The 26,242-nt window shown below is 42.3% G+C and overlaps 2 protein-coding genes across 18 annotated transcripts in view; one reads left to right on the forward strand and one right to left on the reverse strand.

Annotated features, from left to right (window-relative positions):
* Window positions 1–26,242, forward strand: part of LOC117197314 (NACHT, LRR and PYD domains-containing protein 12) — a 48,052-nt gene that overhangs the window by 16,226 nt on the left and 5,584 nt on the right. For 10 of the 17 annotated variants that reach the window (XM_033408859.2, XM_033408857.2, XM_033408856.2 and 7 more), the window contains 11 exons: window positions 7,835–7,922; window positions 8,974–9,018; window positions 11,707–13,366; window positions 15,339–15,428; window positions 20,832–21,002; window positions 21,116–21,286; window positions 22,907–23,086; window positions 23,779–23,949; window positions 24,058–24,228; window positions 25,127–25,297; window positions 25,416–25,586. In XM_033408859.2, the coding sequence (XP_033264750.1) occupies window positions 7,853–7,922; window positions 8,974–9,018; window positions 11,707–13,366; window positions 15,339–15,428; window positions 20,832–21,002; window positions 21,116–21,286; window positions 22,907–23,086; window positions 23,779–23,949; window positions 24,058–24,228; window positions 25,127–25,297; window positions 25,416–25,586 (3,071 nt within the window). In that variant the 5' untranslated portion in view covers window positions 7,835–7,852. Of the gene's footprint in view, window positions 1–1,051; window positions 1,104–3,990; window positions 4,010–7,834; window positions 7,923–8,973; window positions 9,019–11,706; window positions 13,367–15,338; window positions 15,429–20,831; window positions 21,003–21,115; window positions 21,287–22,906; window positions 23,087–23,778; window positions 23,950–24,057; window positions 24,229–25,126; window positions 25,298–25,415; window positions 25,587–26,242 lie in introns of those variants that run through there. The other 7 variants (XM_033408853.2, XM_033408862.2, XM_049704350.1 and 4 more) reach the window with 6 other exon arrangements.
* TEX13B (testis expressed 13B) lies at window positions 18,099–18,687 on the reverse strand. Its single transcript, XM_049704367.1, has one exon. The coding sequence runs from the start codon at window positions 18,582–18,584 to the stop codon at window positions 18,111–18,113; it is 474 nt and encodes a 157-aa protein (XP_049560324.1). The 5' UTR covers window positions 18,585–18,687; the 3' UTR covers window positions 18,099–18,110.

Here is a 26,242-nt window from a genome sequence, read left to right on the forward strand (position 1 = left end):
ATTTAGTCCATTTACATTTAAGGTAATTATCGATATGTATGTTCCTATTCCCATTTTCTTAATTGTTTTGGGTTCGTTATTGTAGGTCTTTTCCTTCTCTTGTGTTTCTTTCCTAGAGAAGTTCCTTTAGCAGTTGTTGTAAAGCTGGTTTGGTGGTGCTGAACTCTCTCAGCTTTTGCTTGTCTGTAAAGGTTTTAATTTCGCCGTCAAACCTGAATGAGATCCTTGCTGGGTAGAGTAATCTTGGTTGCAGGTTTTTCTCCTTCATCACTTTAAATATGTCCTGCCAGTCCCTTCTGGCTTGCAGAGTTTCTGCTGAAAGATCAGCAGTTAACCTTATGGGGATTCCCTTATGTGTTATTTGTTGTTTTTCCCTTGCTGCTTTTAATATGTTTTCTTTGTATTTAATTTTTGACAGTTTGATTAATATGTGTCTTGGCATATTTCTCCTTGGATTTATCCTGTATGGGACTCTCTGTGCTTCCTGGACGTGATTAACTATTTCCTTTCCCATATTAGGGAAGTTTTCAACTATAGTCTCTTCAAATATTTTCTCAGTCCCTTTCTTTTTCTCTTCTTCTTCTGGAACCCCTATAATTCGAATGTTGGTGCGTTTAATGTCGTCCCGGAGGTCTCGGAGACTGTTCTCAGTTCTTTTCATTCTGTTTTCTTTATTCTGCTCTGCAGTAGTTATTTCCACTATTTTATCTTCCAGGTCACTTATCGGTTCTTCTGCCTCAGTTATTTTGCTATTGATTCCATCCAGGGTATTTTTAATTTCATTTATTGTGTTGTTCATCGTTGTTTGTTTCATCTTTAGTTCTTCTAGGTCCTTGTTAAATGTTTCTTGCATTTTGTCTATTCTATTTCCAAGATTTTGGATCATCTTTACTATCATTATTCTGAATTCTTTTTCAGGTAGACTGCCTATTTCCTCCTCATTTGTTAGGTCTGGTGCGTTTTTGTCTTGCTCCTTCATCTGCTGTGTTTTTTTTTTTTTTTGTCTTCTTATTTTGCTTATCTTACTGTGTTTGGGGTCTCCTTTTTGCAGGCTGCAGCTTCGTAGTTCCCGTTGTTTTTGATGTCTGTCCCCGGTGGCTAAGGTTGGTTCAGTGGGTTGTGTAGGCTTCCTGGTGGAGGGGACTAGTGCCTGTGTTGTGTTGGATGAGGCTGGATCTTGTCTCTCTAAGGGCAAGATGGGAATAAAGACACAGACATACTAGAGAATGGACTTGAGGATATGGGGGGGGAAGGGTGAGTTGTGACAAAGCGAGAGAGAGGCATGGACATATATGCACTACGAAACGTAAAACAGGTAGCTAGTGGGAAGCAGCCGCATAGCACAGCGAGATCAGCTCAGTGCTTTGTGACCACCTAGGGGGGTGGGATAGGGAGGGTGGGAGGGAGGGAGACGCAAGAGATATGGGGACATATGTATGTGTATAACTGATTCACTTTGTTATAAAGCAGAAACTAACACACCATTGTAAAGCAATAAGATGTTAAAAATAAATAAATAAAATAATCCATTCACGTTTTCTTAATTGTTTTGGGTTTGTTTTTGTAGATCCTTTTCTCTTGTGTGTCTCACTTAGAGAAGTTCCTTTAGCATTTGTTGTAGAGCTGGTTTGGTGGTGCTGAATTCTGTTAGCTTTTGCTTGTCTGTAAAGCTTTTGATTTCTCCATTGAATCTGAATGAGATCCTTGCTGGATAGAGTAATCTTGGTTGTGGGTTCTTCCCTTTCAGCATTTTAGGTATATCATGCTACTCCCTTCTGGCTTGTAGAGTTTCTGCTGAGAAATCAGCTGTTAACCTTATGGGAGTTCCCTTGTATGTTATTTGCCGTTTTTCCCTTGCTGCTTACAATAATTTTTCTTTGTCTTTAATTTTTGCCAATTTGATTACTTTGTGTCTCAGCGTGTTTCTCCTTGGGTTTATTCTGTATGGGACTCTCTGCGCTTCCTGGGCTTAGGTGGCTATTTCCTTTCCCATGTTAGGGAAGTTTTCTACTCTGACCTCTTCAAATATTTTCTCAGGTTCTTTCTCTCTCTCTTCTCCTTCTGGGACCTCTATAATGCGAATGTTGTTGCGTTTAATGTTGTCCCAGAGGTCTCTTATGCTGTCTTCATTTCTTTTTATTGTTTTTTCTTTATTCTGTTCTGCAGCAGTGAATTCCTCCATTCTGTCTTCCAGGTTACTTATCCGTTCTTCTGCCTCAGTTATTCTGCTATTGATTCCTTCTAGTGTAGTTTTCATTTCAGTTATTGTATTGTTCATCTCTGTTTGTTCTTTAATTCTTCTAAGTCTTTGTTAAACATTTCTTGCATTTTCTCGATCTTTGCCTCCATTCTTTTTCCAAGGTCCTGGATCATCTTCACTATCATTATTCTGAATTCTTTTTCTGGAGGTTGCCTATCTCCACTTCATTTAGTTGTTTTCCTGGGGTTTTATCTTGTTCCTTCATCTGGTACATAGCCCTCTGCCTTTTCATCTTTTCTATCTTTCTGTGAATGTGGTTTTTGTTCCACAGGCTGCAGGATTGTAGTTCTTCTTGCTTCTGCTGTCTGCCCTCTGGTGGATGTGGCTATTTAAGAGGCTTGTGCAAGTTTCCTGATGGGAGGGACAGGCTGTGGGTAGAGCTCACTTTAGTCACTTTTATGTGTACAATTCAGTGGCATTAAGTACTTTACATTGTTATCCAAGCATCACCACTAGCCACCTCCAACATTTTTTCATCTTCCCAAAGTGAAACTCTGTACCCATTAAACAATAACTCCCCATTACCCTCTGCCCCCAGACCCTGGTAACCACTGTTATAGTTTCTGACTCTATGAATTTGGCTACTCTATGTACTTCATATAATTAGAATCATATATTATTTTTTATTTTGTGCCTGGCTTATTTCACTTTGCGTAATGTTTTCAAATTTAATCCATGTAGCATGTTTCAGAATTTTCTTTCCTTTAAAGGCTGAATAATGTTTTGTATGTCTAGACCACATTTTGTTTATCCATTCATCCACTGATGGACATTTGGGTTGTTTCCACTTTCTCATTTTCTTCTATAATTGCATTTTTCATTGATTTTTTCCTACTTTTACAGTTGATTTTTTCTATTTTTTAATTGAGTTATAATTAACATATAACACTGTTTTGGTTTTAGGTGTACAACATAATGACTTGATACATGTATATATTGCAAAATGATTACCACAAGTTTAGTTTATAACTTTTATTAAATTGATCTGATTGATTTTATTCACATACCATAATACCCATCCTTTTAAAGTATACAATTTATTTATTTTCAGTATATTCACAATGCTGTGTAACCATCACCACTATTTAATTCCAGAATGTTTCTAACACCTCAAACAGAATCCCATAACCATTAGCAGTCACTACCACTTCCCCTTTTCCCCGAACCCCTGGCAACCACTAATCTACTTTCTTTCTCTATGGATTTGTCTGTTACGTACATTTCATATAAATGGAATTTCATGTCTGGCTTCCTTCATGTAGCATAATGTTTTCAAGGCTCATCCATGTTATAGCATGCTTCAGTACCTTGTTCCTTTATGGCTGGATAGTACTCCACTGTAAGTATACCACATTTTGTTTGTTCAGTTCATCAGTTGGTGGACATTGGGGTTGTTCCCACCTTTTTTGCTATTTAGTATAGTGATGCTGTGACTATTTTTGTACAAATTTTTGTTTAAATACCTGTTTTCAATTGTTTTGGGTATATACCTAGGAGTAAAATTGCTGGGTCACATGGTAATCCTGTGTTTAACTTATTGAGGAGCTGCTGAACTTTTCCATAGTGACTGCACCATTTTATATTCCCACTGGCAATGTATGAGTGTTCTGATTTTTCCACATTCTTGCCATTTTTCATATTTTAAATTACAGCCATTCCAGTGGATGTGAAATAGATTCTTATTCAGTTATAAAAGGGAATGAAGAACTGATACATGCTACAACATGGATGAATCTTGAAAACATTATGGTAAGAAAAGAAGCCAGACACAAAAGGACACGTATTGTATGATTCCATTTATATGAAATGTCCAGAATAGGCAAATCCTTAGAGACATAAAGTAGAATTGTGGTTGCCAGGGGCTGGGGTGGGGGGAGAATGTGGAGTGTCTGCTTAATGAGTACAGCATTTCGTTTTGGGGTGATGAAAATGTTCTGGAATTGGATAGTGGTGATGGTTGCAAAACTTTGTGAGTATACTACAAAGCAATGAGTTGTACACTGTAAAAGGGTGAATTTTATGATATGTGAATCATATCTCAATAAAAAAATCCAGAGTCTCATTTTAGGCCTGGAGGTGAGATTTGTAGCATTTCTTTCTCCTGTTTTTGGCAGCATGCATACCATGTCGAGTCACCATGAAAAGTTGTACAGTTTGTTGACTGAAAAGGCACACAGCCAAGGGTGTGAAGGGGGAGTGAAATTAGCCCATACCCTGCTCTCTAACCTGTGTTCCCTAGCTTGGTGCTCCCCCAGCCCAGAGGAAGAAGCACCATTTTACCATTTTGTAATTCAGCTGCTTGGAGGAGACTCAATTACTTACTTTGATTTCTCTTCTTGAAGAGGGCACCTTTTGGTACTTTGCTTAATGATTCCATATATTCTAGTGGAACTCCTAGTACAATGGATACTACTTTCCCATCGTGGAATTTGGGCCATCTCACAGCCTTTTACTCTAACTGGGTCTAATAACCAGTTATAAAATACCCCCATAGTTCCCTAAAGGTCTGTTGACTGTAACTAACTCTCTGGTATAATTTCTTTTTCTTTTCAATTTCTTTTTTTTTCTAGTTTTTTCGAGATATAATTGACATACAGCACTGTGTAAGTTTAAGATGTACAGCATAGTGATATGACTTACATACATCATGAAATCATTATGTCGTCTCATATAGGTACAACATTAAAGAAATAGAAAAAATATTTTTTCCTGGTGATGAGAACTCTTAGGATTTACTCTCTTAACAGCTTTTATACAGCAGTGTTAATTATCTTCATCATGCTGTATATTAAATCCATAGTACTTAATTTATCTTATAACTGGAAGTTTGTACCTTTTGACTACCTTCACCTAATTCCCCCCCCCCCACCTCTGGTGGTCACAAATCTGATTTCTTTTTCTAGGAGTTTGTTTCTTTGTTTGTTTTGGAAGTATAATTAACCTACAACACTATGTTAGTTTCTGGTACACAACATAGTGATTCAATATTTCTATACATTTCAAAATGTCATCGTAAGTCTAGTTGTCATCTGTTACCATACAAAGATATTACATAATTATTGAGTATATTCCCCACACTGTGACTCATTTACTTTGTAACTGAAAGTTTGTACCTCTTGATCTCCCTCACTTATTTCTCTCCTCCCCCAGTCTCCTCCAATCTTGCTACCACCTGTTTCTTCTCTATATCTATGACTCTGTTTCTGTTTAATTATGCTTGTTAATTCATTTTGTTTTTTAGATTACACATATAAGTGAGATTATGTGGTATTTGTCTTTGTCTGACTTATTTTGCTTAGTATAATACACTCTAGGTCCATCCATGTTGTTGCAAATGGCAAGATTTCATGGCTGAGTAATGTTCCGTTTTTTATATATATATATATATATATATATATATATATATATATATATATATATATTTTTATCTATCAATGGAAACTTAGGTTCCTTCCATATCTTGGCTATTAGAAATAATGCTGCAATGCAATATCAAAAAAACAACCCAGTCAAAAAATGGGTGGACGATCTACATAGACATTATTTATATTGCACTTGGTCCTCTGCTAAGAGTTTTATGTGTGTCATCTTATTTAATCCTCACAACAAAATAATGAAATAGTTATTATTATCACCATATTTTACAGATGGGTTACTGTAGTCTCAGGAGTTTAAGTAACTTTACTCGAAGTCATCTGGCTAGAAAGCAGTGGAAATGGAATTTAAGTAAGGTCTATCTGAGTTCAGACATTTTTACTCTCTATCAAATGATACAGCAATGCCAACATTAGCTATAGTTTAGGATTATTGAGCCCTTACTATGTACCATGTAGTGTACTGAATACTTCATATGCATACTTCATTTAATCCTCATAATAACCTTTTAAGAAAGGTTGTGATCAACTGTTGTTATAAACTGTTGTTATCCCTATTTAATAGTTGAGGAATCTGAGGCTTAGAGATGTTAATTCCGTGGTTGTCACATAGTTAGTAAGTGGTAGAGTCAGGGCCTGAACACATCTGTTTGATTCCAAAGCCTGTGTGTTTCACCAATACACTCTATCAAAAAAACTAATTCTTAGAACAGTGGCTCTTTTCCCTGGCTGTGTATTTGAATCACCTTGGGAACTTAAGAAAAAGTCGATGCCAAACCTCATCATCAAAGATTCTGATTTAATTAATCAGGAATGCAGACTAGGCACTGTATTATTTTTAAGATTTTATTCATTTATTCAGTTTATTCAATGAACATTTAATGAATGTCTTCTCTATGTCAAACACTTTCTAGGCATTTACTCTCTAGCAAGATGTATTAGTTAGCTATTGCCACAACAATACATAACAACAAGCACGAAATCTCAGTGGCATGAAAAGTTAAGAATTTATTAAGCACTTATTCTCACCGATCTGGAGGCCAGCTGGGACTCAGCTGATTAGGCAGGGTTCTGTTGGGCAACTCTGATTCGGGCTGGGGTGACTCTGTTTTTCTTGCTGAAGGACTGTGAGTAAACTGGGGTGGCTCTACTGCATGTATTTCTCATCCTTGGATGAGTGGACTACCTGGGGCTTGTTTCTCTCATGGCTCATCTCATGCCAGTGGCAGAATCACAAGAGGGAGCATGTACAACTGTGCAAGCACATATCAGGGCCCTACTTGAGTCACATCTGTGTACACTCCATTACCCAGAGCAAGTTTCAAAGCTGAGCTCAAAGATAAGAGGTGGGAAAAAAAAAGATAAGAGGTGGGAAAATAAGTTCCACTTCTTTGGTGTGGACCTGCCAAGTTCATGGCAAGGGCTGAGAATTGGGGCCAATAATTCAATTTAAGGGGAAATACTGAAAGTGAATAATAAACCTAACTCATAAGAAAATAATCAAGTGTGTTAGAAATTGATAAGTAATATTGCAACAAAGAAAACAAATTCTGGAAGGTGGTGTGAAGGTAATTCTAATGTGCAACTGGGACTTAGGACCACTGATCTTACAATGTTCAACCTGGAAAGAAACCTGGGCTAACATTCTCTCCACCATTTTGAAAATAATAAAACAGATTCAGAAAGTAGAAGAATCTTACTCAAGGTCCATAGGTAGATAGTTATAGAAATGGAACTAGGGCTTGGATCTCCTGACTCTAAACTGTTTCTCTTATACCACAGTATTCTAATCTGTGGTCTTAGAATTCTCCCTTTACCAGTGGTACCAAATTGACTGTGTTGTAGAAGGACACAGTCATTCTTTCTTATCTTGGCCACAAACATTAGAGGTATACTGCCTAAATCCTATCCTTCCCTTAATAACGCATTTTAGAGCTCAATTTGACATTTCCCGTATTTGTACTCTTCAAAAGTCTGTGGATATTCTATACTCTTTAGTTTTTTTTTCTCTTCAAGCTGAAGACTGTTGATTTTGGTCTATCTTCCTGTGATCTCCTAGTCCCACGCTAGCTCTCTACTTGGTTACTAGGCCTTCTCTCTTCCCCAGCTCTGTGATGCTTTGAGTAGTCTTTCTTGAGTTAATTTTTTACTCTGGGCTTCCACCAGGCATTAAAGTCATCATTTCTGTTTTGGGTTACAGTCTTCTTGATTTGCCAGGATGAACAGTCAAAAGAAACGAAAAGATATGGAACCTGCTTGCACCTGGAGCTTATTGTCTGAACAGAAAGGTGAGTAACTGAATGAGGTAAAAAAGGGTGTAATCTAGGTAATCTTGTTCATTCTCTTTCCCCTACTTCTCCTCATGGACTGTGGGATTTTTCTGAATCTTTAAAATTGTGTTGTATGTGTATAGGTATATGTATACTAAGGTATTACATGGATACAGAATTTACCCATTAATAATCTCTCCACAATTTTTGTGAAGAGGCATCTGGTGTTTATAATGTTTTCCATAGTCCCCAAAGCATCTATAATCCTAAAAGACTCTTAAGTCTCTTCCTTTACTGTAACCACAGATTTTCACAGGAAACAGCACAAAAGAGTAAAGAGTGAAGATTTCTGGAGTCCTTCCCCATGTGGCTGATTCCTGAACTCCAAGGAATGTTTAGTTATGGGGAATAGAAACTGGTTATCTTCAACAGACCACTCACTTGCTGCCCATTTCTGTGGCATTCTAATATCTGTCTCTCCATACTCTGCTTCCTCCCATCCACCTAGTCACAGCTCCCAACTATGTCTCACTCTTGCCTATAAAGGTGTGCAAGTACTAAAAACCTATAGGAATGTGAAGGGATGTGTGTGTGTGTGTGTGTGTGTGTGTGTGTGCATTTGAATGTAGGTCATTGTATATTTCTGTCGAACTAACATCAGCAATGTCTTATTCTTTCTCATTAACAAATTAGGCTCAACAGAAGCTCCAACAGAAGCAATAAGCTAATGTTCAAAGGAAAAAAAATACCAGAAACAGTCACTTAAAATAATGAATTCCCCTTTAAATTCATGCCTAAAATTTTCCTTATTTATCATATAAATATAAATGTTTACACCCTAAATATATTTGTGCGGGAATTTCTTAGGTTTACTTTATGTTGGACATTAGCTATGAAATACCTTTTTGGTAAGTTAGAATAGATGTGAGGTGGCTTGCTTGCTTTGTTTTATTTCTGTTTGGGGAACAGCATGAATGGCTGTAATAGTGTGACTAAATTTCTGTGTATTTCATGTTTTGGTACAAAGGTGTATTTGCGATACTCTTAACCCCAGCTCTTCCTCCCACAGCTGCTTCAAGTTCTCTGGCTTCATTTTCATGGAAGGAGCTTACAGGTAGATGTCTTTTCTGATTTACTCTTTTTCTGTTTTGGGAATAGTGTCTCCCATGAACCCCACTCATCCCCACTCCTCTCCCATTTTTCCCCCCATATTCACTGAGCAACAATCAATGGTTTTTTTGGTAATATTCATGAAGTCCCAAACTGTCATAACAAATAGGACTTTTATATCATTTAGAATAGATATTCAAATACTAGGAGGACCTCTGATGATGGTAGTCAAGCACCAGATATACAGGACTTTATGGAGACAATAGACCAGTCTGCTTCTGGAATGATCTAGGTTGAGGTCAACAAATTACAGCTAGTGAGCCAAATCCAGCCAGCTGCCTGTTTTTGTAAATAAACTTTTACTGGAACCACCCATGCCCATTCATTTACATATTGTCTAGGGCTGCTTTCACGCTAATATGGCAGAGTTGAGTAAAGGTATACCTTGTTTTATTGCGCTTCATTTTATTGTACTTCACAGATATTATGGTTCTTTACAAATTGAAGATTTGTGGCAACCCTGTGTTGCCAGATGATGATTAGCATTTTTTTGCACTAAAGAACTTTTTAATTAAGGTGTGTACATTGTTTTTTAGATAAAATGCTATTGCACACCTAATAGACTACAGTACAGTTAGTGTAAGTGTAACTTTTATATGCACTAGGAAACCAAAAAGTTTGTGTGACTTGCTTTATTGCAATATTCGCTTTATTGCAGTGGTCTGGAACTAAACCCACAATATCTCCAAGGCATGCCTGTAATTGCAGCAGAGACCTAAAAGCCTAATCTATTTATGGAACTTTACAGAAAAAGTTTGCAAACACTTATCTAGATCAGCATTCCCCAACCTGAATTCTACAGAATACTATTCTCCAGGAATTAATAATTTTGCTTTTAATAAAGGGTTCTGTAGTCATTTAAGTCCAGAAAATACTGGATTAAACAAAGTTAAACAGTCTGTTTTTTTTTTAACTGTTGATTCGCTCAGAGCCTTTCATATGCTAATATGTATTGAGAAACTCTAAAATGGGATAGAAGGTGCATTCCCCTTACCTTATTTGACCACTGGACACCTTTTTCACAGCTCTCCTATTAATATCTTGCAAAAATGTTACACAAGAAACTTATTTGGAAAATACTAGCTTAGATATTCACTTAACAGAAGTTTGAATTTGATAACTGACTCCTTGGATTATTTTTTCTAGTTGCAGAAAGTGAAAAACTATGTAATATAGTATTTAAGCATATAGGCCATGGCTTCAGACAAACCTGAGTCTTCATTGAAGTCTCTGCCATTTACTAGCTGTTGAACCTTGGACAAGTTACCCAATGCTATAAGCAGGACTGGCTACATATTTATGGGGTATGGTGCAAAATGAAAAGACAGGATTCCTTGTTCAAAAATTATTAAGAATTTCAAGATAGGAACAGCAGAGCATTACACCAAGTATGGATGCTCTGAGCACGAGGCCTAAGCACAGATTGCACACCCATGAACGTATAACCCTGGTTATAAGTTTTCAGTTTCCTCAACTATAAAATCTGGATAATACCTACTTCATGGGATTATTATGATGATTAAATTTTTTAAAATGTATGTAAAGGGCCTAGTACAGTATCTGACACAGAATAGGCATAATAAATGGCTTTTTTTCATTCAAAAGCAAGCATTTATAGCCATTTTCAATAAATATTGAGTGTCTACCATGTTCCAGGCACCAGCTAGGTACTTAGAGTACTATGATGAAAAAGACAGACAAGGTCCCTGTTTTCATGTAGATTAGTGAGAAAGACAGATAATGAAAAAAATAAACAAGACAATTGTAAATTGTGCTAAGTGCTGTAAAGGGAAAACAGGGTCCTGGGAGAGGGTATAGTAGAGAGGATCTGCTTTAAACTGGATGGTCAGGGAAGTCTTCTTCTAGGAAGTAATGTTTAAGGTCTGAAGGATGAGAAGGGGATCTCCATGGGAAGAGCAGGAAGAAGTGTGTTCCAGGCAGAGATAATAGCTGGTGGAAAGGCCTGGAAGTGGGAAAGAACATGGCATTTGTGAGGAACTAAAGGTAAGCCAGTGTGGCTTTAGTATAGGGACTGAGAAGGAGAGTGATATAGAAGGCTGGGGAGTGAAGGTAGATAGGGCCCAGATCGTAGCAGACCTTGTAGGATGAGGTAAGGATTTTGGATTTGATATCAAGTGCAATGAAAAGCTCTTGAAAAGTTTTGGGCCATGGCAGTGACGTGATGTAATTGATATTTTTAGAAGATCACGTTGGCTGCCTGTGTGGAGAGGAGCCATAGATGGCAAGAGTATAAATGAGTAGGAGGCTGTTTCAGCAGTCCAGGAAAGAGTTGATAGTGCCTTGTATTGGGTGGTATTTGAGGTTGTAGTGGCAAATAAATGGATTGGAGGCTTATTTTGGAGATATAAATGATAGGCCTTGCTAAATGGATGTGGAGGATTCAAGGGGAAAAAAAGAAATAATGAATCCCAACATTTTTCTGAGCCCTGAGGAGGGGTTTTTTGGGGGGGTTGGGCAGTGGAATAGAAATCAAGAGCTCAGATGCATGAAGTTTGAGGAGGCTTTGAAACATCTGAGTAGAGATGGTGGTGATGGTAGTATTAGTTATAGTTGTTGTTTGTATTGTTGTCTAGTATTCTGTGATTACTGACTCTTGGTGTCACCCCATTAGATTACAGGAAAGTATTTAGAAAACATCTGAAAGAAAAATACCTAAAAAAAGGAGTTGACAAATGTTATCACCATGGCAAGCATATAGAGTCACGACTGCTTGTTGTAAAAGAACACTGTATATCAGAAAAGCCACCATGCGGAATTCCTCAACAAAATAATTTTATTGAGATGGAACATATATTTGATCCTGATGAAGAGGGCTCCAGCTTATCCCAAACTGTGGTGCTTCAGGGATGTGCTGGGATTGGGAAAACAGCTGTGGTGCATAAGTTCATGTTTGACTGGGCAGCAGGAATGGTTACTCCAGGCAGATTTGACTATCTCATCTATGTAAACTGCAGAGAAATAAGCCGTTTTGCTAACCTTAGCGCTGCTGACCTGATCACTAACACTTTTCAAGATATTGACGGACCAATCCTGGATGTTATTCTTGTATATCCAGAGAAGCTTCTGTTCATTCTTGATGGATTTCCTGAGCTTCAGTACCCTGTAGGTGACCAGGAAGAGGATCTTAGTGCCAATCCCCTGGAGAGGAAGCCAGTAGAGACCCTCTTATGTAGTTTTGTGAGGAAAAAACTGTTTCCTGAATCCTCCCTCCTGATAACTGCCCGGCCTACAACCATGAAGAAGCTTCACTCTCTGTTAAAACAAGCTACCCAGGCAGAGATCCTGTGGTTTACAGATGCTGAAAAGAGAGCATATTTCTTGAGTCAGTTTTCAGGTGCTAATGCTGCAATGAGAGTTTTTTATGGTCTGCGAGAAAATGAAGGCCTTGACATTATGTCTTCTCTTCCCATCATCTCCTGGATGATCTGCAGTGTCCTGCAGTCACAGGGAGATGGTGACAGGACTCTTATGAGATCACTTCAAACCATGACTGATGTGTATCTGTTCTACTTTTCCAAGTGCCTCAAAACCCTTACAGGCATCTCGGTGTGGAAGGGACAGAGTTGCCTGTGGGGCCTTTGCTCTTTGGCTGCAGAGGGACTGCAGAACCAGCAGGTCCTGTTTGAAATCAGTGACCTCAGAAGACATGGGATAGGAGTGTATGATACCAACTGCACTTTTCTCAATCACTTTTTGAAAAAAGTTGAAGGAGGTGTCAGTGTCTATACTTTCCTTCACTTCAGTTTCCAAGAGTTCCTGACTGCTGTGTTCTATGCCCTGAAGAATGACAGCAGCTGGATGTTTTTTGATCAAGTGGGGAAAACGTGGCAAGAAATATTCCAGCAATATGGGAAAGGATTTTCATCATTAACAATACAGTTCTTATTTGGCCTCTTACATAAAGGAAAGGGAAAGTCTGTGGAAACTACTTTTGGGAGAAAAGTCTCTCCAGGACTTCGAGATGAGTTATTGAAGTGGACTGAGAAAGAAATAAAGGATAAATCTTCTAGGTTACAGATTGAGCCAGTGGACTTGTTTCACTGTTTGTATGAGATTCAGGAAGAAGAATATGCAAAAAGGATAATTGATGATTTAGGGTCAATTATACTGCTTCAACCTACCTATACAAAAATGGACATTCTGGCTATGTCATTCTGTGTAAAAAGCAGTCATAGTCACCTGTCAGTGTCTCTGAAGTGTCAGCATCTACTTGGATTTGAGGAGGAAGATCAAGCTTCAGCATTCATGCCACCAACCTTGACACTTAATCAGTGAGTATACTAATGTCTTTTCACCAGTGTTTTGGCCTACAGAAATGATAGGCCTTCTTGTTTATTTCAAGTATTCAGGCACATAATCATTTCTAGCACTTTCAATAAATAAATTGAATTATCTCTGCTTTCCATATTGTATGTCAATCAACACAATGAGGATTTATTGAGTATCTATCACATATTGAGCACTGGCCAAGGTAGACACTGAGGGAAAGCTAACATTTGTGAGAACTTAACTATGTGCTAGGCACTGTGTTAGCCACTGTAAGTGTGTGTATGTGAGTGTGTGTGTCCATTAGTCTTCACTGTCTCTCTGTGAAGGTGCTTTATAATTATAAAAAGTTATGAGCATATAAATCATTAAGATTATCATTGAAGACTCTGCTATTTTGGTGCTGATGACTATTCTGGAAAAAGTTGTAAATTTAATGTTCAATTTGTCCTCACTCTTCTCTACATATACTTCATCACTGAGGCCTCAAAGAGCTCCAGGTTGGTAAGGGACATAGCTGCACTCCTGTGTATATTGCTATAAAGCCTGGGTTCTTTCTTCTAGACTCACACCTACATGGAGAGTTGAGAGCTGGAGTTCAAAGAGGTTTAGGTAAACCACTTACACAGTATGTACTCTGTATACTACAAAATACAGCTCTACTGACTTACTAAAGCAGCCAAGGAGACTTATACCTGCATTGTCTGGAAAATGCCACTGGTCATAAGTCTGTTCTCAGTACTCAGGTTAATATCGACAGTGCCTCTCATTTAGTTGTGGGGCCAGGTGAGGGGTAGGGGACCTTGAGAAGGAGACAGGAGTGGGCAGAAGGCTCAACTTGGGAAGTGAGTTAACCCAAGTCTTTTCTCTGGTAATTGTTAGTTCCTCAGTGGGCAGTAGCATAGAGGTGGAATTGAACATGGCATAGGTATGTTTGTGGAAAGTGAGGAGGGGAAGGGAGGTGCAGCAAGACTTTGGGACCAGAGGGGAAGGGGTATGAGAAGTTACACGGACTTGGAATTGCGAAGCACTTTGGCTACAGTGTCTTCATGAATTCATGACAGCTTCAATCCAACTGTATATTATAAAGTAAAATAATGGACAGTATACATTTGAGAGATTTTAAGCACTGATGGAAACACAAAGGGGCTTCTAGCTCATTTTGGGTTTCCAGAAAATCAGCCTTAGATGGAGTCCCCATCCTTCAACCCCATTGCTTTCATCAGAAGGCTTAAATTCTTTTCAAAGTTTAACCCCCACAAAAACACCCACTTTTCCCAAGTGTGTTGACTAAGTGAGAGTTTACTGCAGTTGATCCTTGAACAACAAAGATTTGAACTGCGCAAGTCCACTTACATGGGGATTTTTTTCAATAAATGTGTACTACAGTACTATAGGATTGAGGTTGGTTGAATCCTCAGATGCAGAACCTCCGATATGGAGGGATAGGGAGGGCTCACTGTGAAGTTTTATGTGGATTTTCAGCTGTGGGGGTGTTGGTACCCCTAACCCCCATATTGTTCAAAGGTCAACCGTTTTGAACTTTCCTAGTTCTCAATTATTGTAGTTAATTCTTCTATTAGTACTGACAACCAAGAATCAGTTACAGTGTACAGATAGCTTGGGCAAGTCACTTGACCTCTCTAAGCATCTGCAAAATGGTGATTACAATACCTGTCATTGGATTAAGCACCAGATAAGATAAATTCTGTGTGTAAAGTGTTTACCTCGGTGCCTGGCATACAGTACCATGGCTTTGGCTTTGGAGTCAGACAGACCTGAGTACTGACCTTCATTCTGTTCCTCTGTGACCTTGGGCAAATTACCTTTTTGTGCCTTAATTTCCTTATCTGAAAAATGGGGTAATACCTCCTAAGGTTTTTGTAAATTAGCACTAAGATGGCAACAGAAGCCAAAATAAGCCTTTTACTTAAAATTTTGTTAATCATTTTATTTTTGCTTTCTCATCTCTTTTAGGCCCTTCCAGCTGCGTAATTTGCCAGTCTCTCCACTACACTTGCTCTGCCAAGCACTGCGTAACCCATACTGTAAAGTCAAAGACCTGAAGTAAGTTGAACTTTGCTTTAAACTCTTAGGTATTTGCAGGTAAAGACTGGGTTGCTAGAAATTACACTCCCAGCTGATGAAAAGATACGCTACAAGCCTAGAAGGGGTAGGGAGTCAGGCAGCGATCCCTGCCAACCCCTCCTGCCTCTTCTCCTTTTGTATGTGCTGTTTTTGCTGTAGCAAGTGGGTGTCAGACTGTAAAATCCAAGAGTTTGTGTCTGATGCCCGTCCTGGCCCTACCCCACTCCCCTGCCTTTTCCTTCCAGACTCCCATTGTCTTTCCCCTTGGTTTCCTTTTCTCTCCCTCCATTCCCCACGCCTATCCTCCTCTGCAATTATTCCCCCAAGCGCCAATGCTCTGAAGCCCCCACCCCCCACCTGGACCTTACGTCCTCGCTCACTCTCAGGTGACTTGTCTGCTTGTCTGTCCACATCATACACACACAGACAGGAGCCTGCTTGGTTTCCCTCCCACCTCCTCACCACACACAGCGGTGTCTGCTTTCCTTCCCTTCTGCCCCAGAGGAAGAGGTAGCCTTTCCAAACTCACCCGAGCTATAAATTCACTTACTTTTATTTTTTGTATTTTTGTGAGCATTTATTTTACTTTACACAACACCAAAGTATATAAAGACATAAAAGCCCTCCATCCCACTGCCTCGTACCCCTCCCCACCCCATACCCCCACCACTCCTGCTTCCCCACTGGAGACTGGGGAGGCTTCTCCTGTCATGGGGCTGAACGATAGTAGTCTTCGTCTGCAGCTGGTGCTGGCGTCCTCTGTGTGCAGCCCTGAAGGATTCCTTTAGAGGTGGCCCTGTTGTAAGCCCGGGGTTAACCCCAGGCCTGTTTCTCATGATATAACTCACTCAGAACATGAATGAGCTTCCTGTCCAGTTCATTCCTGGAGACTTGGGATGCAGGAATCCCCACTACCCATCACTCCCTGATGCACCTCCCCTGCCAGTTCCAACATTTTCTTTGACGGTTTGTGATTTGCAACTGCTCTTCTGGTGTAAATTTCTGGCTTGGCAATAATCTGGTTGCCCAGACCAAGAACCCTGTGAAGTTAGCTTAAAGAAAAAAGGATCTGTGTAAAGTGGATTTTCACTCAGCACAACTGCAGGAAGTGAAAAGTGGTCGGGCTGCCACTCTGCACATCTGGGATCACGGGATCAACTCCTCTCTGCTTCTCTGCCTCTCTGCTCCCTGGGGCCTCAGACTGTGATTCTCTAAAGGGCACTGGGCCTTTGTAGAGCACACGGTTCTGTTCCCCCACAGCCAAGGCCAGGCCTCAGCTGTGGCCTCGGTGTCCATGACCCCGACCTTGCCCCCAACTCCCAGTGACCCACTGCTTCATTGCCCGACACCACCCTGGCTATGAAATCTGCCTCTCTGTTCAGATTCTCTAGTGTGAGGATCTGTTTGGCTCAGGATGGGTCAAATGTCCACTCGTGCTCCAGTCATCTACAGTCTAGTTTCAGGGGTGGGGGGAGAAGCAGAGACAAGGGTGTTATATACTGTCTGCCCAGGTCCACCAGATGCTAGAGTTGGGGAGAGACACACACAGAAGCGGCAGTAGTTCTGGGGTGTCGAGTACTAGTGCTCTGGAACACAAAGACGGTCATCAGAACACGTCTGTCTTTCTAGGTCTCTCTCTCCGTAAGCCCCCAATCTACAACTTCCCCGGCCACCACCCCATACCCTACCTTCCACCCCATTTCCCCTCCTCTCTCGCAGCTCCCTTGCCCCATTCACCCACCCACCCACCCTTTCCTTCCACTCTTCCCAAGCCCTCCCCCACCCCTCCCCCTCGCTCTGAAAATTGATTTCCCATCAGGGTACGTTTCTATTCTGTTTCACATTTCTGAATTCAAGGGTTTTATAGCCAGATTCCCCTCCCACAGTGGAAGCAAGTTTTCTCCCCTGGCCTTTGAAGTACTGGAGGTCTCCCCTGCTGGTGGTGATCAGAGCCCCTCCCGTCTCTTTGTGGTTCTTGAGGGCCCATTCCCTGGCCCCCCACATCAGACCACAAGCTAGAATCAGAGGGCCCCCAGCAGGGAGACGTCTGAGATGGAGCTCCTGCTGTGAACGGTGCTGCTGGTGGGGAGGACGTGGGTGCGTCTGGGAAGGGGAATAAGGGGCATGAGTGTGAGGATGGGAATGAGGCAGGGAGCTGGACAGGAGACTGTCCTGTGAGACAGTCCTGTGAGACTGTGCGCCTGGACTTTGCTATCCCAGGTAAATAAAGCGTGGCTGTGTCCATGGACCTGAGCTCTCCCTCCCTCTGCCCACCAGAGGTGTAAATTTTCTGGTTCCCAACTCCGAGAAGCTGCATAAGGTCTCCACGCAGCTCCTCTGCTCCCTCGGCAGCTTCTGACCCTTCCACGTCCTTCTGTCTTCCTCCTCCTCCTGTGGCTCCAGAAGTGGCTGCAGTAGGAGCAGTGGCCCCTGCCTCTTCTTCCTCCTCACCTGCTCTTTCTGCCCTGTCCCACTGGCAGTGACCAGGCCTGGTCCCTTTGCAACCGACTCCTGGAGAGAAGTGAGCAGATCTGAGACCTGTTCTGGGGGCGGGGGTGGGGGTGGGGTGGCGGAGCGGCGAACGGGACTGGGGGGGAGGGGGGGCACGTGGGAGCAGCAAACGGGACTGGGGGCGGGTCCCGGGACGGGCCAGGGACCAAGTCAGAGTAATCTTACTGCCTGCAACAGCTTCCACCTCAGGAGGTCCCGCTCTTTCTGCACCTCCGCCAGCCTGGCATGGGCTTGCTGCAGCAGGGAGGCCGTCTCCTTGCGCTCCACGTCCTGCTGTGCCTTGAGCAACTTCATGTCTGAGACCAAGGCCCGCGCCACCGACTTGTGCAGTTTGGCGAGGTAGTACAGCCACTCCACCCTGTACCAGTGTAAGTGGCTCTGCCTGTGGAAGAAGCGCATGCCCAGGGCCAGGCTGCCCCAGACACAGGCCTCTTTGGCCTCGCTGGACACCTGATGATCTTCCAGTATGGCCTGGAGCTTGTCCTCCACCGCCGCCCAGGACAAGGATATATTCTCGAGATAAAACGCAGAGCCTTTTTCGTGCCTGGCCATGCTCTCATTGATGAAGGCCACCACCTTGCCATGCCGGAACCCGTTACCAGGGTCCTCGAGTTTCAAGGCCATGATAGCTGAGGGCCTTTGGGGCTTGGCTGGCCCTGCGGGGATGAATCAACCAGTTGTCCCCTCCCCTCCCCCTCGGTCTCCTCATCTCCGCTTGCCTCCCCCCGCCACCCCGTAAAGAGCTCTGCCCCAGGACACCTCCTGCCAAGCCTCACCTCCTGGCTAGTGCAGGTGCACGCCGAACACACGGGCCTACCACGTTTAAAGAGAGGGCACTGCTCGCTCTCTTTTTCTCCCCGAGGGCTCTGACTTAACAAAGAAAGCCTCTTGTTACCACTCCACACGTTCACCTTGGGACTGTTCCAACTTCCAGAAACAGTGGGGGTGGGTGGGGTGCGTGAGGAAGATTCCCGCCCCCCTCCACCGACGTAAGGGAACCCCCTACGCTGTTGAAAGTCTTTGCAGGCCGGAAGAAACAGGAGTGGTCAGAAAAGATTCAGAACCAAGAACGTGAAGTGCTTGTAATCAAGTACAAAAAGTCTCAAACACCCCCCCCCCACCACCATAATGGTTTGTCCCACTCGGTGGGCCTGCCCTTCCTACAGGTGGAATATTCTAGAACCGGAAACATCCCCCATTCCTCAGTGGCCTCCACTACCCTGTGGAGGAAGAAGGTGGAGCCAGAGTACAGCCTCATCCCCATCACCCTAAGTGGTAATAAATCCTGGCCATATCCCTCCCAAAAACGTGTCTTGAATTTCTCTGCCTCCAGCCCTTCCCCCCCCCCCCGGGCAATTTATTCCCTGGACCACTGCAGCCCTCTGACCCCAGGTTTGTTTCCTGCCCTACCCTGGCATCAGAGGGATCTGATCATGTCTCTTTAAACTTCTAATGGTTTTTCCAGGCCTAGAGGATAAACCAGACAGCCCTCAGGTTGAGTACTACTTTGCCACTTACTGTATGACCTTGTGCTATAATTAAATTTCAGTTTTTATCTATGGGCCTAAGATGAGGACTGAATGGCAAAGCGCATGTAAAGTAGTAATGTTTTCTGTGGTCCTAGTTTTGTAAAATGTACAAATCCTGTGTGTGTGTTTGCATATGTTTCTGTGATCTTGGAGAAAGGAGTGGGAGCATACACATCAGACTCTCAACGCTGGGGACCTCTGGGGGGTGGAGTTGGAGGGGAAGTTGGGAAAAAGTTTTCGTCTTTTAAAATCTTTCTGTGATTTCACTTCTTACAGAGAACATATGATGCTATATGTATGCATGCATTAAAAATCTTCAGTGGTTATCTTTGGGTGGTAGAAATACAGAACTTTCTCAAAAAAACTTTATTCTTTTTTTTTTTTTTTTGCGGTACGCGGGCCTCTCACTGCTGTGGCCTCTCCCGTTGCGGAGCACAGGCTCCGGACGCACAGGCTCAGCGGCCATGGCTCATGGGCCCAGCCACTCCGCGGCATGTGGGATCCTCCCGGACCGGGGCACAAACCCGTGTCCCCTGCATCGGCAGGCGGACTCCCAACCACTGCACCACCAGAGAAGCCCTAAAAAACTTTATTCTTTATATTTTTCTCTATTGTAAAAATTATTTATAGTAAACATGTATTATGTTTTTCAGATTTTTAAGATTTTTTTTCCTGATAACTTCTGATCACTGTAAGCAATTTCTAAATATCTAGAAAGTAAATGTCTCCCTGTAATCCAACCCTTCCCTTCAACCTGGAAGATAACCATTGTTAGCAGTCTGATATATATCTTCCAGTGTTTTAAAGTAGGCCATAGCAAATAATTGGCAGTTTCTCAGATGAAGCATCCCATCTCTTGCCTCCTGGCTTTCACTCAGGCTGCTGCATGAGTGGATTGTCCCTCAGCGCCTCCTGCTCTCCCCACTCCCATTCTCCTCATCCATCTAAGTCCTGTTCAATTTTTATCACCCTTTCAGAACAACACTCAAGTAGTGGTTCTTCTTACAAATATTTCTTGATCCTCCAAACCCCACCTCAAGCCAGGCTGAATTGTGCCACCTTTCTGTGTCCCCATGATATCTTGTGCATACCACTTGCACTACTTTTCACACTGTATTATAATCTATGATTTTCTAATTTTTTCCCCATTAACTGGGCATTCCTTGAGGGCAGGGTCTGGATCTTAATTATTTCTGTGGTTTCAGCATCTAGCACAGTGGTAAGCATCTGATAAATTAATTATTGAATGAATTTAAATAATTCATTACATCAGTAAGGGACAAATGGGTACCTTTAAAGAGAGTTCTATTTTCTTCTCTGAAATGCCTTTTTCTCCACACAGACTGATTTTCTGCCACCTCACAGCTTCTTATGGCAGAGACCTCGCCTTAGTATTTGAAACCAACCAATATCTGACAGATTTGGAATTTGTGAAGAATACCCTGGAAGATTCCGGAATGAAGCTTCTGTGTGAAGGATTAAAACAGCCAAACTGTATCTTACAGACATTGAGGTAACTGAGCAGGAGAATTTGTTGTCTGTGTTCATGTAATTTTTTTGTCAATTTCTTTTGTTTTGGGGGAGAGCATGAATAAGGTAATGAGGTCATTCTTCTGTTCTCTGAAGGTTGTACCGATGCCTTATCTCTCCTGCTTCTTGTGGTGCACTAGCAGCTGTTCTCAGCACCAATCAGTGGCTCACTGAGCTGGAATTTAGTGAAACAAAACTGGAAGCTTCAGCTTTGAAATTGCTCTGTGAAGGCTTAAAAGATCCAAATTGCAAAGTACAGAAGCTCAAGTAAGTTGTCACTATTAGTTTCCATACTGCAAGAAAAAAGTTAAAAATAGTGCAGCTCAAGATGGATGTTGTATGATCAAAACACATTTCAAGGAGTCATGGAGAGGAAGAATAAAAGTGGCAATAACGTTAATGACAGTAATGAAAACCCACACTTACTGAGCAATTACTTTGTGCTAAGCATTCTGCTGAGTGCTTTGTATACATGATTTCCTCTAATGCGCACAACAGCTCTGAGAGATTCAGGTTACTATCCCCATTTTAGCAGATGAGGAAACAGAAACCCAAGTTCAGAAGGCTAAATAACATGGCAAAGGCACAAGTAGAAACCCAGATGTGTCTGACTTCAAAGTCCATGTAGTGACCATAATAAAAAATTTACCATATATGTATTAGTCAGGTTTCTCCAGAGAAACAGAACCAAAAAGATGTGTATAAATATATAGAGAGATTTATTTTAAGGAATTAGCTCACGCGGATTATGGCAGCTGTCAAGTACAGTATCTGCAGGGTAGGCCAGCAGACTGGAGACACAGGGAAGAGCCAGTGTTGCAGTTCAAGTCAAAAGGCAGTCCGCTGGCAGAACTCCATCTTCTTCCTGGGAGGTCGGTCTTTCTCTGATAAACTTTCAACTGATTGGATGAGGCTCACCCACATTATGGAGGGTAGTTTACTTTACTCAAAGTGTACTGATTTAAATGTTAATTTCATCTAAAAAGTACCTTCACAGAAACATCTAGAATAATGTTTGACCAAATATCTGGTACCATGACCTAGCCAACTACTTGACACATAAAATTAACAATCACAACATATATGTGGGGTTTTCTAAAGTAAAATCTCTTTAGCATTAAAGCTTTCTAAATCCACTTTGAAACTCATTTTTTTGGCAAAATACCTCTATTTAAAATTTCCAAGTTGGGGAAATATAGATACGTGATGTCCTTATGAGTCCCCTTCAAGACTGAGTTTGGAGCCTGATAACTCAAGAGAAAATTGAAGACTCAGAGGTTGTAATGTATATCGTAGAAATTCTTGAAAGTGATGGAAGAGAAAGTTGATGGGAAATAGTTCAGGGAATTGGACTACCTAATATGGAGAAACAAAGATTGAGAAGACGGGAAGGTCAGTAAAAACCACTCTTTGTGCCAAAGAAGAAATGTTATATGGATGATGGTGATGAGCTGGGTCTCTCTAAGGATGGCAAATTAATTAGTAATGAACTTATAGATAAAAGGAAAGGAAAGGAAAGATCTTTTGACTGTAAACTGTATTAAGGATGATTATAGCATTTTCCCCTGTGATTCGAAAGAAGATATGAGATAGAGTGCTAAAATCCATGCAGGGAATTAAAATGAGATTAGGTCGTGTTGATATTTCCTCCCAATTCTTTTCTTTTGGGGAGCAGTCAACATGTTTTGAGTTCTCATTGGGGGACACAGTGTTGTGGGAGCAACGTACAAGTCCCTCTCATGGGTAAAAGGGGGTTGTGACATATTCAGGGTTGGGGGGGTCTCATATGGGTGAGCCTGTATTTTCTTTGCTCATGATATTTTGCAGGTAGGGAGTAGGATGATAAAGTGGCCAATTCTGTGTCTGTTCATCTTTCTTTCTCTCCAGGTTGTGTGCTAGCTTTCTCCCTGGAAGCTCAGAGACTATTTGCAGATATCTTGCCTCTGTTCTCATTTGCAATCCAAACCTCACTGAGCTGGACCTGAGTGAAAATCCCCTGGGGGACACAGGAGTGAAGTATCTTTGTGAGGGTCTCAGACATTCCAACTGTAAAGTAGAGAAGCTAGAGTAAGTTTTTTACAACTATCTGGCATCATCTTATAACTGTTAAACTTGTTAAATGCCTGCTGTGTGCCAGCATCTATGCTTGGTGCTTGCCAGAAGTTATTTCACGTAATTCACTCCTTGAAATAACTATATAGGGTGGGTTTTCTTACCCCATTGTACAGATGAGGAAACTTTGTGGATTGGGGGGAAAAGTGACTTGTCCAAGGTCACACCATTAAAAAGTGGTATAGTCAGGATGTGACTCCAAAATCTATCTCCATACCCCATGCTCTTTCCAGTATACTACCATCCTGTGTGTTTACAGGAGTGATGCTAATTAAATATTAACTCTGTAAAGAATACTACTATGTACCCAACACTGGGCTAGATGTGGATGGAGTTATCAGAAGGACTACAAGTGACAGGGCTGCCCTTAAGGACACACAGATATGAAACAGTTAGAGAGCAACACAGTTCAATGTGTAATCAAGTGCCGAACACTGTAAAATCATTTAGAAATGCCAGATGAGCCCAGGGAAAGGGAGGAGGTCACTGTGGGCTGGAGACCTCAGGAGGAGGCTCTGTGTAAGTGGTGGGCCAGGAGCTGGAACTTGAAGGATGGCTAGGACTTGGCTAAATGGGGAGACTGGGAGAACATTCCCGGGAAGCTAAATGACAGCAGTGGTTGATTTTTCTTCTTTGTCTCTGGGTAGCTTGAGCACATGTTACCTAACAGATGCTAGCTGTGTGGAGCTCTCTTCTTTCTTGCAAGTGAGTCAGACTTTAAAAGAGCTGTTTGTGTTTGCCAATGCCCTGGGGGACACAGGAGTACAGCATCTCTGTGAAGGTCTGCGGCATGCAAATGGTATAATCGAGAATCTTGTGTAAGTGTCTGCCTGTCCTTGTCCTTCTCGTGGGCACTGGCATTTGAGGTTTGGTGGGACTCCCCGCTGCCATGGTTAACCGCCACCTTGGTGTCCCCATCCCTCCAGGCTTTCCGAATGTTCCCTCTCTGCAGCTTGTTGTGAGTCCCTCGCCCAAGTCCTGAGCTCTACCCGGAGCCTGACAAGGCTGCTTCTCATTAATAACAAAATTGAAGATTTGGGACTGAAATTGCTGTGTAAAGGATTAAAACAGCCTGACTGTCAGTTAAAGGATCTGGCGTAAGTATCGTGGACAATAGCCACAGGCAGAGTTCCTTGATGTTTCAGCAACTCCCAAAATTAAGTGATTTTTTTCTGGCCTCGTGATATAATCTCTGCGGAAACAATAAACGAAGACCCAGATAATTTAGGGGGAATAAATCTTCCCCTCTCCATAATCTCTGTTTGGCCCTGGCCCAAGGGATATTTTTTACATGACACTCTGATTTTCTTTTTTCTTTTTTTTTTTTTTGTGGTACGTGGGCCTCTCACTGTTGTGGCCCCTTCCGTTGCGGAGCACAGGCTCCGGACACGCAGGCTTGGCGGCCATGGCTCACGGGCCCAGCCACCCCGTGGCACGTGGGATCCTCCCAGACCGGGGCATGAACCCGTGTCCTCTGCATCGGCAGGCGGACTCTCAACCACTGTGCCACCAGGGAAGCCCTCTTTTCTTTTAAAAATAAATTTATTTACTTATTTATTTATTTATTTTTGGCTGCTTTGGGACTTCGTTGCTGCGCGGGCTTTCTCCAGTGGTGGCAAGTGGGGGCTACTCTTGGTTGTGGTGCACAGGCTTCTCATGGCAGTGGCTTCTCTTGTTGTGGAGCACGGGCTCTAGGCGTGCGGGCTTCAGTAGTTGTGGCATGCAGGCCCAGTAGTTGTAGCTCACGGGATCTAGATCACAGGCTCAGTAGTTGTGGCGCACGGGCCTAGTTGCTCTGCGGCATGTGGGATCCTCCTGGACCAGGGCTCGAACCCTTGTCCCCTGCATTGGCTGACGTATTCTTAACCACTGCACCACCAGGGAAGCCCGCCACTCTGATTTTCTAATGTGTTTTTCTAGTGGGTAATCCTAATACCTAAAGTGACCCAATGCAGATGAAATGATGCCAACCTTATCTACCTTACTTCCTGGCAGACTGTGGACCTGTCACCTGACTGGAGAGTGTTGTCAGGATTTGTGCAATGCACTGTACACCAATGAACACCTACGAGTTCTTGACCTCAGTGACAATGCCTTAGGGGACGAGGGCATGCAGGTGCTGTGTGAAGGGCTGAAACACCCCTCCTGCAAGCTACAGACCTTGTGGTAAGTGCACAGAGACTCTTTGTACCCTGGGCTCTTGTTCCAGGCTGTATATGAAATGGAGGGTCACTGTGGAACTTGGTAAAACCGGTTTCTTTCTTGAATCCCCAATCCCCCGTAGGCTAGCAGAATGTCATCTTACAGACGCGTGCTGTGGAGCCCTCGCCTCTGTCCTCAACAGAAATGAGAACCTAACGTTGCTAGACTTAAGTGGAAATGACCTTAAGGATTTCGGAGTTCAAGTGCTGTGTGATGCACTGATTCATCCAATATGTAAACTACAAACGTTCTAGTAAGTTACTGTGGTGGGGGAAGTGGGAGAGAGGGGGTCAGGACAGGCACGTTGGGTTTGATCATAGTCATTGCAGTGAGAAAAGAGAAGAAAAACTGAGGGATGTCCATGCCTAGGCAAAATATCAAAGTAAGTGAAATTACAAGTAGGCCTCTTCCTTGGACACAGGGACAAGGAGAGAGGTAGGGAACAGGTAGGTGCTGGATACTACTGCTAAGAAAAACAACAGGGTGTAGGAAAAAGAGCATCAGATCCACATTCTGCTAGGTCTGGCTTAAATACTAGGTCTAGCATCTACTAGCTATATGACCATGCTTACTTACTTAACCTCCCTGAACTTGAGTATCCTTGTCTATAAAATGGGGCTAACATGAGTAGCACCTGACTACCTGATGTTAGCATGGGGATTGCATGAAGTGAGACGTTAATTATGAATGTGCAGCCCCTGGCACGTAGGAGGTACTCCATAAATGTTAGACCCTTTCCCTTTCTTCTAATACCTGCCAGAGGGCTTGATGTTTACATGTTGAGAGTCTTCAAGACTCAGGGGGATGAAGCTGTTGCAGAATTACAGTTACAGAAAGTGGAGGTCTTCACCCTTTCGGGTCAATGTTCACCTGCCAGCTCAGCAGGCTGGCATAACACACAAAGTAATT

The sequence above is a fragment of the Orcinus orca genome, chromosome X, assembly GCF_937001465.1.
Source record: "Orcinus orca chromosome X, mOrcOrc1.1, whole genome shotgun sequence".
NCBI classification, from domain to species: domain Eukaryota; kingdom Metazoa; phylum Chordata; class Mammalia; order Artiodactyla; family Delphinidae; genus Orcinus; species Orcinus orca.